This window comes from Bos javanicus, chromosome 23 (assembly GCF_032452875.1).
Source record: "Bos javanicus breed banteng chromosome 23, ARS-OSU_banteng_1.0, whole genome shotgun sequence".
Classification (NCBI taxonomy): domain Eukaryota; kingdom Metazoa; phylum Chordata; class Mammalia; order Artiodactyla; family Bovidae; genus Bos; species Bos javanicus.
In genome coordinates this window covers 3,702,986-3,718,908 of record NC_083890.1, presented here as the reverse complement: position 1 = coordinate 3,718,908, position 15,923 = coordinate 3,702,986, and the positions used below count along the sequence as shown (strand labels likewise).

At 45.6% G+C, this 15,923-nt stretch overlaps 1 protein-coding gene across 22 annotated transcripts in view; it reads right to left on the bottom strand.

Moving 5' to 3' along the window:
* The window catches only part of DST (dystonin), a 519,362-nt gene that overhangs the window by 137,195 nt on the left and 366,244 nt on the right, over positions 1 to 15,923 (bottom strand). For 20 of the 22 annotated variants that reach the window (XM_061397789.1, XM_061397783.1, XM_061397793.1 and 17 more), the window contains 5 exons: positions 13,117 to 13,269; positions 10,771 to 11,004; positions 9,736 to 10,002; positions 5,921 to 6,469; positions 1,322 to 1,498 (listed from right to left, as the gene is read on the bottom strand). In XM_061397789.1, coding sequence (XP_061253773.1) covers positions 1,322 to 1,498; positions 5,921 to 6,469; positions 9,736 to 10,002; positions 10,771 to 11,004; positions 13,117 to 13,269 — 1,380 coding nt within the window. Of the gene's footprint in view, positions 1 to 1,321; positions 1,499 to 5,920; positions 6,470 to 9,735; positions 10,003 to 10,770; positions 11,005 to 13,116; positions 13,270 to 14,463; positions 14,698 to 15,043; positions 15,194 to 15,379; positions 15,596 to 15,738; positions 15,889 to 15,923 lie in introns of all 22 variants that reach the window. The other 2 variants (XM_061397801.1, XM_061397802.1) reach the window with 1 other exon arrangement.

The following is a 15,923-nucleotide window of genomic DNA, read 5'->3' as shown; positions in this document are numbered from 1 at the left end:
GTGGGCAAGAGAGAAACACACACACACACACACGAGCCTCAGGACTGAGAACGTACCCCTGACGTTGGCAAGCTACATCACGTGGGGCTGGCCTGGCTCGGGCCACAGGTAGCGCTGGGTCAGCCCTGCCTGGGAAGTCACAGGCCCTGCCCTCTAGCCCCAGGCCCTCCCTCCTGTCTCTGCATGGCTTTAAGCTGCCACACTTTACTCCAGGGAACAACACAGCACTCCTCCTGCCGGAAGACACTGGCCTCACGCAATACCTAATGGTCAGTGAAGTCAGTAGAGGACCTGCTTCTCTCGTTAACAGAACAGTGATTTCCGACTCTGTAACTAATAGATGGAACCAAGTCTGAAGGGCGGTGGTTTCACTGGCACTAACGCTGACTTTCTATCAAGCTGAGAATAATCTATTGCTATCCACCTGCTAAGAGGAAACACAGGAGAGATTTAAGAAATGAAACTTAAACAAACTCAAAATTTTTTTCTTCCTTTCTTGGCCTCATGGCCTGGCGTGTGGGATACTAGTCTCCTGACCTGCCATCCAACCTGTGCCTCCTGCAGTGGAAGCATGAAATCTTAACCCTGGACCACCCGGGACACCCCTCAAAATCAGAATTACTGGTCACATGAAAGGAGAAGAAAATTTTTCAAAAGTTCTGTCCCCTTACATGAAGATTTGAAAATATACCTGAAATGTACGAAATGGGCTGGACTCTCTGGGCCGCTGGGGGTGTGGCTGAGACCCCACAATTACACTGTCCCCCAGCAACCCTGCACATTCAAAAGGGCAGGTGGCTTCTCTGAGAAGTGGGAGAGGTGACAGTTGAACTGTGCACCTCTGTGAATCAGGGGGCAACTCAACAGGAACCCACGTGGAGTGTGACGGTGACAGTCCCCCATACCCCGTCCACTCGTGAACGCTCACCGAGGACCCATGAGGGCCCCGGCACACAGCAGTGAACAAAACAGACCAAGGGTCAGTCCTGTGGACCTCAGAGCTAATGAAGGAGAAAGATGACGAACAAAATAAGTAAGACTAAAGACCACAGCTAGTCCGGGCAGGACTGGTCTGTGTCTGGGCAGGAGCGGGGGGGATATAAACCACAACAGCAGTGTCAGACCAGCTAAACCAGAGCAGAAGAAAGAGAAATGGACAGACATCGGAAGACCAAGTCAGGAGTCCTGAGGAGGGACACGCACACCTTCCCAACCCCTCTCCCCTTGCTCTGCGGGCAGGATCACAGAAGTGGGGGGAAAGCAGGGTTTCCTGTGGGACGACCCCGGGGCTGGATCTCTCCCTCCCTCTCGTTTCTCTTACCTTCATCTCTTCCAGCTGCCGCTGCAGGTTTTTAGGGTCCACGGCAATGGGCTCGGATAAGTGTCTGCTGGCTGTGGCCTCGCAGGCCTGGAGCCCAGAGAGAAGCCCGCTCGAGGCGTCTTCATAGTGCTGGTATTTATCCACCAGGTCTTTGAGGTTATTCCCGAGGACATTGCACTGAGAATCAAACAAAGGAAGAGTGGGAATCAAAATCTGCTACCTCTATACACAGTCTTCAGGACCTAGGAGTCATGCCACCTGTAAGACGCCAGACTTCAACCGCAGCGAGCGACACCTACAGAGCAAAGAGCTTCTCCTTTATATGAAGGTGCTTCCTCTAACCAATCAGAAAGTCACCTTAAACGTGAGCAGACAGATTACATTTATGCCAGTTCAAAAACATACGCACAGGGCTGGGTCTTCAGCTAGACTGAAGGCCCTAAGTGTCAGTCATCAGAGGGGCTCATCTCACAGAGTTGACACACCAGGCGTAGAGTGTACATCAGACAGAGACATGGTCCCTGTGCTTCATGTTGCACAAGACTGATCAACTTCTCTATGTTGCACAAGACTGATCAACACGAGGAGGGAAGAATCCAGACCAGGAAAAGAAAAGGCCAACAGCCAATGATGCTCCACAAGCCATGGATGCAGCCTGGTCAGCCTGTTCAGCTTATACTCTAAACTGGGACATGTTTTCTCTTTTTTATTTCTTTCACTGTTTTTAAACAAAATTCTCTTACTGGTCCACAAGAATAATAGAAATGGAAACTGTCTCTTAGCCACTCAGTATTAAAATAATACCAATCAAATATACATGTAAAGCAAACACTTGTGAAGCGAATTTTAAGAGACAAAGATTCCTTTCTCAAGTTTGAGGCTGCAAAGTACTCTATAGTTACAGTTTATACTTCAGTTGCTCAGTCGTGTTTGACTCTTTGCCACCCGATGCACTGCAGCACGCCAGGCCTCCCTGTCCACCACCAACTCCCAGAGTTCACTCAAACTCATGTCCACTGAGTCGCTGATGCCATCCAAACATCTCATCCTCTGTCGTCCCCTTCTTCTCCCACGTTCAACCTTTCCCAGCATCAGGGTCTTTTCAAATGAGTCAGCTCTTCGCATCAAGTAGCAAAAGTATTGGAGTTTCAGCTTCAGCATTAGTCCTTCCAATGAACACCCAGGACTGATCTCCTTTAGGATGGACTGGTTGGATCTCCTTGCAGTCCAAGGGACTCAGAAGAATTTTCTCCAACACCACACTTCAAAAGCATCAATTCTTGTCACTCAACATTTTTTATGGTTCAACTCTCACATCCATACATGACTACTAAAAAAACCATAGCTTTGACTAGACGGACCTTTGTTGGCAAAGTAATGTCTCTGCTTTTTAATATGCTGTCTAGGTTGGTCATAAGGAGAAAGCAATGGCAACCCATTTGCCTGGAAAATCCCATTGGCGGAGGAGCCTGGAAGGCTGCAGTCCATGGGGTCGCTGAGGGTCAGATACAACAGAGTGACTTCACTTTCACTTTTCACTTTCATGCATTGGAGAAGGAAATGGCAACCCACTCCAGTGTTCTTGCCTGGAGAATTCCAGGGACGGGGGAGCCTGGTGGGCTGCCGTCTAGGGGGTCACACACAGTTGGACATGACTGAAGCGACTTAGCAGCAGCAGCAGCAGGTTGGTCATAACTTTTCTTCCAAGGAACAAGCATCTTTTAATTTCATGGCTGCAGTCACCATCTGCACTGATGTTGGAGCCCCAAAAATAAAGTCATTGTTTCCACTGTTTCTCCATCTATTTGCCATGAAGTCATGGGACCAGATGCTAGAAACATGCTAAAAACATGATTTTAGTTTTCTGAATGCTGAGTTTTAAGCCAACTTTTTCACTCTCCTCTTTCACTTTCATCAAGAGCCTCTTTAGTTCTTCTTTGCCTTTGGCCATCAAGGTGGTGTCATCTGCATATCTGAGGTTATTGCTATTTCTCCCGGCAATCTTGATTCCAGCTTGTGCTTCATTCATCCCGGCATTTAGCATGATGTACTCTGCATATAAGTTAAATAAGCAGGAAGACAAAATACAGCCTTAATGTACTGCTTTTCCTATTTGGAACCAGTGTGTTCTTCTATGTCCAGTTCTAACTGTTGCTTCTTGACCTGCATACAGATTTCTCAGGAGGCAGGTCAAGTCGTCCCATCTCTTGAAGAATTTTCCACAGTTGGTTGTGGTCGGCACAGTCAATAAAGCAGAAAGAGATGTTTTTCTGGAACTCTCGCTTTTTTGATGATCCTACAGATGCTGGCAATTTGATCTCTGGTTCCTCTGCCTTTTCTAAATCCAGCTTGAATATCTAGAAGTTCACGGTTCACATACTGTTGAAGCCTGGCTTGAAGAATTTGAGCATTACTTTGCTAGCGTGTGAGGTGAGTGTAATTATGCGGTAGTTTGAGCATTCTTTGGCATTGCCTTTCTTTGGGATTGGAATGAAAACTGACCTTTTCCAGTCTTGTGGCCACTGCTGAGTTTTCTGAATTTGCTGGCATATTGAGTGCAGCATTTTCACAGCATCATTCTTTAGGATTTGAAATAGCTCAACTGGAATTCCATCACCTCCACTAGCTTTGTTCGTAGTGATGCTTCCTAAGGCCCACTTGACTTCACATTCCAGGATGTCTGGCTTTAGGTGAGTGATCACACCATTGTGATTATCTGGGTAGTGAAGATCTTTTTTATATAGTTCTGTGTATTCTTGCCACCTCTTCTTAATATCTTCTGCTTCTGTTAGGTCCATACCATTTCTGTCCTTTATTGTGCCCATCTTTGCACGTAAAGTTCCCTTGGTATCTCTAATTTTCTTGAAGAGATCTCTAGTCTTTCCCATTCTATTGTTTTCCTCTATTTCTTTGCATTGATCACCGAGGAAGGCTTTCTTATCTCTCCTTGCTATTCTTTGGAACTCTGCATTCTAATGGTTCTATCATTCCTTTTCTCCTTTGCCAAAGTACTCTGCGCTTAGAGCCAAAATACACACACCACCTGCTGGTCAAAATGGGTAGTACAGAGTTTTACAGTCAGGGCTGCCTGGAAACCACACTACATGAACTAAAAAATAACTGTACAGTCTTAATCTTTAAATACACATTGCAGAAGTAAAGCAGATGAATAAGACTGATAGAAGCAAGATGAAAATGCCTTATTTTCCCTGCTTCAGTTTTCAAATTTCTTGCTTCTAATTCCAAAACTAAAGTTAACAGGACACAGTGAAAACTATAGGTACAGATTAAAAAGTTAAAAATGAAATCACCTTATTGCACAGAAAATGAAATCATAAACAAAACAAAATGAATACCAATGGAATCAGAGAAAATATTTGCAAATGGTGAAACCAAAAAGGGCTTAAATTCTAAAACATATCAACTGCTCATACAACTCAATAACAAAACAAAATCCAATTGAAAAATGGGCAGAACTAAATAGACATTTATCCAAAGAAGACATAGACGGCCAAGAGGCACATGAGAAGATGCTCAACATCACTAAATAGTAAGCAAAATGCTGACACCAGTCATAATGGGCATCATCAGAAAGTCTACAAATAATAAAAGCTGGAGAGGGTGTGGAGAAAACGAAACCCTACTACACTGTTGGTGGGAATGTAAACTGGTGCAGCCACTATGGAGAACAGTAGGAAGTTGCCTCAAAAAAAATAAAATTGGAGCTACCACCTAATCTAACAATACCACTCCTGGGCATACATTCAGACAAGCACTCTAACCGCTATGTTCATAGCAGTGCTAATTCACAATGGCCAAGACATGGAAACTACTTAAGTGTCCATTGCTATTGCCAAGTCACTTCAGTCATGTCCGACTCTGTGTGATCCCATAGACGGCAGCCCACCAGGCTTCTCTGTCCCTGGGATTCTCTAAGCAAGAACACTGGAGTGGGTTGCATTTCCTTCTCCAATGCATGAAAATGCAAAGCGAAAGTGAAGTCGCTCAGTCGTGTCTGACCCTCAGTGACCCCATGGACTGCAGCCTTCCAGGCTCCTCTGTCCATGGGATTTTCCAGGCAAGAGTACTGGAGTGGGGTGCCACTGCCTTCTCCGTAAGTGTCCACAGATAGAGACAAATGGATAAAGAAGAGGTGGTACGTATATACAGTGGAATGTTACTCAGCCTGAAGAATGAAATTATGCCATCTGCAGCAACATGGATGGATCTAGAGATGATCGGTGAAGTAAGTCAGAAAGAGAAAGACAAATGCCATATGATATCACTTGTACGTAGGATCTAAAATATGACACAAAGTTGCCTGAGAAACAAAAGCAGAGTCATAGACATAATCCCAGACTCCTAACCTTTCCCTCCCTCAGAGGAAAAGCAGAGGTGACTAGCAGAGGTGAGCTATCTTACATAGAGAGGATTAACAACACAGGACTGGGGACTATATTCATTGTCTGTGATGAACCGTAATGGAAAGAATATCAGAGAGAATGTATGCACGTGTACAACTGAGTCACTTTGCTGTACAGCAGAAATTAACATGACGTTGCAAATCAATTAGACATCAATTTTAAACACTGCACTTACCTTTGTGTAGAGGGACCTGAAGCGCTCGGTGGCGCGGTCCAGCCGGCCCTGCACTTCTCTGTGGGCGGCAGAGGTGTCCACCTGGTCCCTATCAGCCCGGCCGCCTCCCTCTCTTCCGCCGCAAGACTTGGCTGCCTCCAGCACTCTGTTGCCAGAGATGGTGATGTACCTCAAGTCCCCTTTGTGCGAAATGACGTCTTCTGAGAAGCTCTTCTGCCGCTTGAGCTTGGCCGTCAGCCCGCTGAGGTCGTCCGCGCCAGCCTCCAGGTTCTGCAGGTCCTGCTCTGCCTGCTGCAGCCACTGCTCAAACTCGCCGCAGTCCGTGTCGAACTTCTGCAGCTCCTCCTGTAGGGAGCGCGTCCGGCGCACCGCCGTCTCCGATGCAGCCAGCGCGCTTTCGAAGTGTGTCTTCAGCTCCGTCACGTTCCTCTGCAGCTTCTCCTTCTCCTCCGGGCACAGGTGGTGGCCCTGCGTCTCCAGCAAGGCCTGGGCCGCCTGTGTGGCCGCGAGGACCGCCTGCTGCTGGGCCGCGAGCTCCGCGTGCTGCGCCTGCGCGAGAGCAGTAGGGTCAGGGCGTGGGGTCTGCGGGCGCCTGACGCTCACCCCCGCCTCCCGCCACGCCGCCCCAGGCGCCCCGCCTCTGCTCCACTGATGAATTTCCCCAAAGGAGGGGAGGCTCACCTCATCTTAGGATTTCCAGTCTTCTCTGGAAAGGACTTGGGCAAGCGCACAAAACAAGTACCGTTTTGAGAAGTTTGGGGAGGAACGGAACAAATTACTCTTCCAACTTGAAAACAAGCACCCACCACCTGCTCTAGTTCGGCTCATCCCTTCCTCACGAGCTCCCTAAAGGGACGGGGAGCGTCTTCACCTGATTATTGATCAAGGAAGTATGATGTTTGCTTACGAAATGATCTTGAAAAAATACTTAATAGGAAAAAAAAGAATCTATAATTTGAAAGCATAAAAAAAAAAAAAACAACCCACAAAGATAAGTAGTAAGCAAGAACAATACACATTTGGAGAAGCTCAAGGGAAGTCAGAGGAGCACGTACAATAGAGGAGCATCTTGGAGCTGCTCCTGGGCTGGCTGAGCCTCGGTTTCCAAAGTGGAAAGAGGACAGTACCCTACAGTCACATATATGCAGAAAGGACCACAGGAAGCCACGCGGGAAGAACACTGCCCTCAGAGCCTGGCACACCCAGGGATCCAGGTTCACCCTGGAGGCGGAGCACAGAGCAGGTCACAGGTGAGGGGCTGCTCGCTGGTGTGCACAGCTACCCGCCCTGGGCCCTCAGGGCAGCCGTGAGGGCCTCAGAAGGCCAGGAGCCCTTCCTCTCCAGCCATAACCAGCTTCTTCCATCCACCCCATCATGCCATTAAAATGTGGTCAAAAGCATAATGGAAAAGACACAAGTGTATACATACGTATGACTAGATCACTTTGCGGTACCATAGAAACTAGCACAACACTGTAAATCAACTATACTTCAATTTTTAAAACATGTAATAATCCTTTGGGGCCATTTCTGCATTTCTTGTGATGACTTACTTGAAGCCAGATGCCTGATCCCAACCACTTCCAAACCCCCTCTGGGACCTGACTGTCCCCCACCGCCAACCAGGCACCTGGCCTCCACCTCTACCCATCCCCACCCGCAGATGCGCTGGGACCCTTTTCTCCAGCTGCTCTCCTGTCTGGCTCCAGCTCTACACCAAAATACTTGCCTGGCAACCCCCATCTCCCCTAAGTCTTGCCACAAATCTCCCTCTCCTGTGTGGCCCTTCTCTGATGATCCTATTAACCCTGAAAGAGGGCCCCAATCCCATACTCACCCAACCCATACCCAGCTCAACTCAGTAGGAAGTTGCTGCCTCCCAGCACCCACAGAATGCAGATGGTTACCACCTGCCCAGTCATCCTCAGCCCCGCAGACAAGAACCAGGATGGGATTCATTCTGCTCATGACCAACAAAAGAGATGGCACCCAGGGGCTGAGAAAAGATCACGCCAGCCATCAGATGAACAGGGCCGAGGAGCGCTGCTGTGGGGCAGCTTGTCCTGAAAAGTCTGATCCCAGACATCAGCAGAGAACAGACTCACCAGTCCTGGTCCCCACCCTGCCTGTAACAACACCTGCTGTGTGGCAGACATATGCAAGGACTTCTGTCTCAATGACTTTTCTCCCACAGGTGATGTCTTCCATACGTGAGTTATATTCACAGGACGCCTCCGTCCAGTGGGCTGGACAGGTGTAATCATACCTGTAGGTCACCTGGTCCATCCTTCCCTCTGACAGATGAGGGGAGACAGGCTGCAGGTGGGGAAGCACCGAGCCCAGGATGCGTGGCACAGACAAAGAGCTGGCCCCAAAGCCCTGTGCTCCCGAGCCTCTGGGCCATCTTTCCACTCTGCCAGGAGCGCGGGAATTTCTAAGTTCCTTAGGTTCCCATCTTCTCAGCAGTAAAGCATTCAGAAGGGTAAACGTCATACTGTGGCCAAAAACAAGGGTTTCCTGGGCAGCACCTGTGTGTCTGGTCCACCCTGGTATTTTCCACTCCTTCAGTAGAGTTCCTAACCTTTCCTGACTCCTCTGTAACTGACTCACAAGGTTCCTTTAGGAAATCGTTACATTTTTCATTTTAAGACGCAATTACAGTCAGGTTTTGAAATAACCTCTTGAAATTGTGATGTAATGAACACCCCACTCCTCTTCTGGTTTACTTTCTAATTCCTTTAACAGAAAAGCTTCTCAGAGAGCACTCTGTTCCCAAAACGCCAAAGACAAAGGCTCAGAGGCAAACAGCAGAACCACAAACATTTCTGAAACCCACCAAAAGCCAAACACTGAAATAAAATGATTAAAACACTCTCTAAAAACAGCTTTCAAACGCCCCCTTGGCTCCTGGAACCGCATTCACATCAGCTCTGACTTCCTTCATGCAGTAACTTTCACTCCTCTCCTCTACAGCACCTTCACCAAACAGACAAGCTGAGGTCTGCAGAGGACTCGCATGAACCCAAAAGGACACAGCAGGCACGGACTGGAATTCAGCAGAGGGACTCACAGCCTAGGTTTAAGCCCAAACTCCATCCCTCACTAGAAGCATGACCTGGCCAAGCCAAATCATTCTGTAAGTTACTTTTCCCATCTGTTGTTGTTCAGTCGCTAAGTTGTGTCCAACTCTTTTGCAACTCCGGCGACTACAGAAGCCAGGTTACTGTGTCCATGGGATTTCCCAAGCATTCCCAAGTATTCCAAGAATCCTGGAGTGGGTTGCCATTTCCTTCTCCAGGGAACTGTCCCGACCCAGGGATCAAACCCAGGTCTCCTGCACTGGCAGGTGGATTCTTTACCACTGAGCCACCAGGGAAGCCTTCCCATCTGTAAAATGAGAATAATAATAACATTAACAATAATAAGCTCATCACTGTTATAACTGTATTCTCATTTTACAGAGTAGTGGGGAGGACGAAAGGGACAAAGTGATGAGTCAAGCCGGGAAGAGCTTTGAAGTTTGCCTGGACCACTGTCACCGCTCTACGAATGCTAGCTATTATTGTTATTGCTGTTAATTCCTTACAACTCTGCTTTACAGAGAAGAACTCCACATTTAATGATGTAGTTCTCATTGCTTTTGACTTGTTTACAGTTCTCAGCACAACTTATTCTGACATATGATGGGCCTAGAAAAAAAGGACTTTACTCTCAAGGGTCCCTGAACTTTGAAGGGACAACTCATGTGCTAAGTTCTTCCTATCTTTATAGACCCGAAAAGAGACTCTAACAATATCCTGTTTGAAACAACACACCTTCATCTTCTGGTACTGCTGGTTCAGGTTCTCCTCGGTGGTCCCGACACGCCCGTCAACATCCGTGTCCAACAGGTTACCGTTAAACTCATCCTCTTCTCCCATCATCAACTTGCCATCACCCTCTTGAAAGTGCGTCCCGTTCTGCTCAATGATCTGTTTCGGCTCCATCGCTGCCCGTCCTGAGTCTCTTTCGACGTTTGCCAACCAGTCCAAGAGGTTTTCGATTTTGGTTTTGCTCTCTTCCAGCTGCTTCGCAGCCACGACCTGGGCAGGAAAGGTCACAACAGGTAACAGTGAATGTGGGCCAAGGCATGGCTATTTAGACATTCCGAAAGCAAATAGTTAGATCACTGAAAAATCAGAGTGGGGAAACAAACCAGACCCATGCTGAAAACTGAACATTATGAAATTAAGTCTTACAGCAACTGGTAGTTACTCTGAAGTTTCCATTGTTCTTAAAATACATTCCAAAATTATAACTGATGAGACCTCAAACATCTCACAAGTACAAAGTTCCACAATCCCACTTAGATTTTTTTTTTTAAAGTTCAACAAAGCCTACACACTACTATATGTAAAAGAAATTAAGCTACAAGAAGGGAATCCCCTGGTAGTCCAGCGGTTAGGACTTGATGCTTTCACTGCCGAGGACACAGGTTTGATCCCTTATCAGAGAACTGTGCGAGCTGCGAGGCCCAAAAAAAAGCTACAAGGACATATGGTACAGCACAGGGAATACAGCCCATATCATATAGTAACTATCTATGGAATGTAGCCTTCAAAGCTGGGAACCACTGTGTTGTACATCTGTAACTTCTATAATATTGCACATCAACTTTGATTAAAAAATTTAAGTTCAGCAAGGCCAATTCTTCAAATCTGGTCAATTACATGCATGAAAACCCCAAATTCTAGTCTCTGCGCTAATCATCGCTTTGACCTCCTGACAGCAGGTAACAAATCAAGGCCCTGGAGAGCCTCGTCATTCTCAACAAAGCCGCAGGAGTGGGCACCACACATCTCAATAAGGACCTTTTCCGTTTCCTCTCGGATTGCTGTCGTCACAACCTTGTCCAGCTCTTTCTTTGACTGCTCCGCCTTTATAGTCAGCTGTTCACACTTTATCTTAGCTTCGTTCAGTTTCTGTTCAATCACAGCCTTATCTTCTCGTGACAGCTTTTCACCACTCTCTTTTAAGAAATTTTCTGTGTTTTTCACTATTTCTGCCAATGCCTGTGCACTTCCTTGCATATCTTTCTGTAATTCCTTTTAACACAGAAGAAAAAAAATTATTAAATTAGTAAACCTATTTAATTCTTTCAAAACCATCATTCTGAAAGTGGGGGTAGGTGTGGGCAGAGGAGAATGCATACAATGCATACAGGTTGAAAAAGCATATTCAATACAATGTTCATCTGAATGGTTTTATTTAAATCATAATATTTAATGTAATTTGAAACCTCAAAGAATATTAAAGAAAGATATAAGATTTGCATGGTTAATAAATGGATGTGGTTTGTAAAACACTGAAAAGAAATATTTAGTATAATCTTTACAAATTTGCACACATCAGATTGTTTTACATTATGTGAGTACATAATAAAAGGTTTTAAATACACATTAATATTATCAATTCTGTTTCTAAACATTAACATCTATCTACTGCTCAAAATAAAAACAAATAATTCCCTAAATTATGAGCTAAGTTGTTCCTAAGATAATTTCCAAAGACAATTTTTTTCTACTAAATGCCAGAGTTCTATAAAATGTAATGTTTGCTTCTTTGCCCTGGCTGCTAGGAAGCTCAGAGTAAGATCTCTCCTCAAGTAATATAGCTTTCCTCTCGTGAGATTGCTCTATGTAATTCTTCCTCTTTTTTTCACCCATTATAATTTCATTCTCTATATTGCACTATGTTTAACTCTTCATGCTATTTTCCCCCATAACTTAAGGCTCCCCAAATTTTTCTGGAAAGTATCTGAATTGAAAGAGACAGTGTCCAGTTGTCCCAGCACCACCGAGTGAAGAGGCTTTTTCTCCTTGTATATTCTTTTTTTTTTTTTTTTTCCTTGTATATTCTTGCCTCCTTCGTCATAACTAATTGACTGTAAGTGTGTGGGTCTATTTTGGGACTCTATTCTGCCCCATTGATTTCTGTGTCTGTTTTGTGCCAACACCATCTCGTTTTATGGCAATAGCTTTGCAGGACAGTTTGAAATCCAGAAGCAAGATAACTCTAGCTTTGTTCTTTTTCAAGATTGCTTTGGCTATTCAAGGTCTTTGTAGTTCCATATAAACTTTAGGATTATTTGCTGTAGTTCTGTGAAAAATGTCATGGGTACTCTGATAGGGATCACACTGAATCTACAGATTTCTTTGGGCAGTGTGGACAATTTTTACAATGTTAATTCTTCCAATCTATGAATACTATGTATAGAATACATAAGATATAAGAATATATTGTACAGCACAGGGAATATAGCCAACATATTAGTTTTAAATGGAGTGTAATCTGTTAAATGTTGAGTCACTGTGTTCTGTGTGTGAAGCTAATATAATACTGTAGTCAACTATACTTTAAAATATATAAATATTTTTTTTAAAGAGATACATTTCACTGAGCCACTGCTGCTGCTGCTACTGCTAAGTCGCTTCAGTCATGTCCGACTCTGTGCAACCCCATAGACGGCAGCCCACCAGGCTCCCCCGTCCCTGGGATTCTCCAGGCAAGAACACTGGAGTGGGTTGCCATTTCCTTCTCCAATGTAGTATACGGCATTAACTGCTGGTCCCCTGACATATAATATTTAACTCTGACAGTAACGTTGCAGTGGAAGTATGAGCAACAGAGTCAGTGAGGCTCTGAGAGCTTCAGAGTCTGGGAGCAGAACCAGGAACTATCTCACAGCGAAGAGAATGTCCCTTCTCCTGACACCGAAATAAAGCTTTCTTTATCTGTTACTATTGCTTGTTCCTTCAGTGAAAAGAAACAAATCTCAGAGAACAATGAAAGGAATGAGATGAACCAAGAACCCAAACTCATGGACGTGTTTCCTGATTTGTGAGTGACTTGGTCTTCAGTGGATTCAGATTTTAACTCATCATACAAGGTTTCTCCCCACCTATCAAACTTCCTCTATATGTCTCCTCCATTCAACATCTCACCAAAACAAAGTCAAGAAAATTACCTGGCTGGCTGGAGCTTGAAATACAACTTTTAGTATGAAGTTTCAAGCTCAGATCTAGGGGTGTCTTTGGTGCACCCTGCCTCTGAAAAGGTAAAGGGATGACTACTTTCCAGTAGCCCCAACTGCTTTCCAAATACCAGTACTCCAAGTCAACATGGACTCAACCCCCGAATGCAAAGCTGGACTCTACCTCTTGCTTGGACTGGTACTTCTTTAACTCAGCCGTGCCATCTCCAATCACGAAGGCTTCCTGGTGACCGATGAGGCGGTTTTCGGTTTGGGTGAGGAGGTCGCAGATGCCCTGCAGTTTCTCTTTGTACTCCTGCTGACGCTCGGCCACCAGCTGAAAGGAGGAAAACCACAGCCTCGTGAACTGGTCCCCAGCTCACTGCTGTCACAGCTGTTTACCACAACACATTTTGCAAGTTTCGTCTACATAAGCGTCCCTACGTATGCTGTAAACACGATAGCAGTGGGGTGTACACTGAGCGAGTGACACAGAACGCGAGAGCGTGGCTCATGCACACGGAAGGAGGCCACGCTTCGATGGCACCGCTCAACAGAACACTGGCCACGCGTATGTGTAAGAGGTGGAGCTTCTGACCGACGGGAAGAAACATCCCATTTCCTGAAGCTCTGGGAACCTGCGACACACACAATTAATTCTGCAAAAGGATATCAAAACAGAAGTTAGTTGTGATCAGTCTGTGAGCACATATTTGTTATGCGTAGACAGGATATCATGCTGGAGACCACGCTTATTCTTCCAGAAGAGATCGAAGGAGCTTTGCACAAGGTCTCGTGCCTTCATCACTGGGGCCAATTCTGTCCCCACCTCTGCGCACTGTTCCTACTGAATGGACCACCCCAAACAATTCATTACATCATCCTAAGAGATTAATCGAGCCATTGGTTGCATCTTTTACCTATTAAATTCACTCTACTCATTCTACAGCCATGGATCAGGTTGACTAGGAGCCTGACACGTGCCAGGCAAGGTCCTAAGAGTTTTAATTCTTTCTTTCATTGATGCCCACGATACTACTGGGTAAGCACTGCTACAGTCTCCAATTTCCCAGTGAGAAAACCGGTTCAGTGACTTGCCCTGGGTCCCACAGTGGGTGAGTGGTGTGAACAGGGTGTAAGCTTAGGCAGCCTGGCTCCAGAGCCCAGTCCCATCCAGCTGGGCCACCCTGCTCCCAAGAAGAAGAGACACCCTTAACCTTCACTCTCCATATGTTCATCAGTTTATCCCTGGACACTTCTCAGTACATACACATTTCTTCCTCCTAGGGAAAAAAATTACAACCCTCCCCTAAAAGCAGCAGTTTGAGGGAGTCATGAAAATTAAAAGCCTTCTTAGGACCAAAAATACCTTTATATATTGTAGAATTGCCACATCATACCCTGTCCATTCACTGCCATTCCAGAAAACCCTTCCTATCTTTTCCTACCCACAGCCCCTGGGGTCTACATTACAGGTTTCACACTGAAGCACTAAAAGCCAAGAATTTCGACTCCACAAAGAAAGGCAGACCTTCTGATGATCGAGATCTTGTTCTAGCTGTAACTGAGCCTCTAAATGTTCCACCTGGGTAGTTACTGAGTCCTGCATGTCAAGGAAACCCTTCTGAGTTGTGTTTAAGAGCCTTAATAGTTGTCTGCTTTGGGTGGGAGACAGATCTTGAGCGTGTTCAGAGATGAAGAACTGCACGTCAAAGGCGGTGGTCTCCAGCTGCGTCTTGGTGTGTCCGAGGTCTTTCAACACATTCTGTGAACAAAGTAGCACTAGTTATGAACAGCAAGTTAAGCCATAATAGAAAGCTTCTATCAACAGTAACATTTATTACAAAATACGGGGGCTTCCCAGGTGGCGCTAGTGGTAAGGAACCCAGCTGCCAATGCGAGACATAATGAGACTTGGGTTCATTCCCTGGGTCTGGAAGATTCCCTGGAGGAGGGAATGGGAACCCACTCCAGTATTCTTGTCTGGAGAATCCCATGGACAGAGAAGCCTGCCAGAGGAGTCCATGGGATCTCAAAGAGCTGGACACAACTGAGCGACTAACACACACACATACACACACACACTTTATCTTACTGATTTTGATACTTGCCTTGAGAAACTCCGAGCTTTGTTTTATGAGTTCAGCATCTCGAACTGTCATGATCTCCACATCCTTCACAGATTTGCTCGTCTCCGATATCCAACATGAGAATGACTGGAGTTTCTGCAGAAACTCTTCATGGGAAACGGCTAGTTTAGACTAGAAAATAAAAATTGCGTGTTCATTTTTATCTTTCCCCACATTTTAAATTCCTACAAATAATGATCCTGTGTTAAGGGCTTAACAATTTAAGAACAAATATTTCGTCTTATGACTAAATTTTCAAACCCTCAACTTTCTCCCAAAAGCTATATCTGACTTAGCACGAGACGTTCTGGTACCTACCACCTCGGAGTCGATCGCCAGCGTGATGTGGCTCATTCTTTCTGAAGACGCAGCCTGGAGGGATGAAAGGGCCGTCTGCAGACTCTGGAGGCTCATGCTCAGGTCCTCGAGGGGTCCCCTGGGGAAGTCACTCGGCACAGACTTTACAAATTCCTCCGCCAGCGTCATGTCCTTTCTTAAAATCACACCAATTGGAGCCAATCCCAATTCAAATGTCTGCAGAAAAAAATACGCATCTCGTATCTATTTAGTGAGAAACACAAGTATAACTAACATTCAAAATAGACAAGTGCTCTTCTTAATTTTCCAAATTAACATTAGCTGACCACCCTCCATAACCATCAGCAGACGATTCTTACCTCCAACTGTTTCAGCTGGTCTCTCAAAGCTTCTAGACTGCCATCCCGGGAGTCTTGGCTGCCAAAGGGAGGCTTCATGTCTTGAAGCAAAGCCAAATACTCGCACATCTTTGATCTGTGCTGTAAACATTGCTGCAGCTCCTTGGAAAACTGAAGATAAACGTGGACATTTCATTCAATTGCTC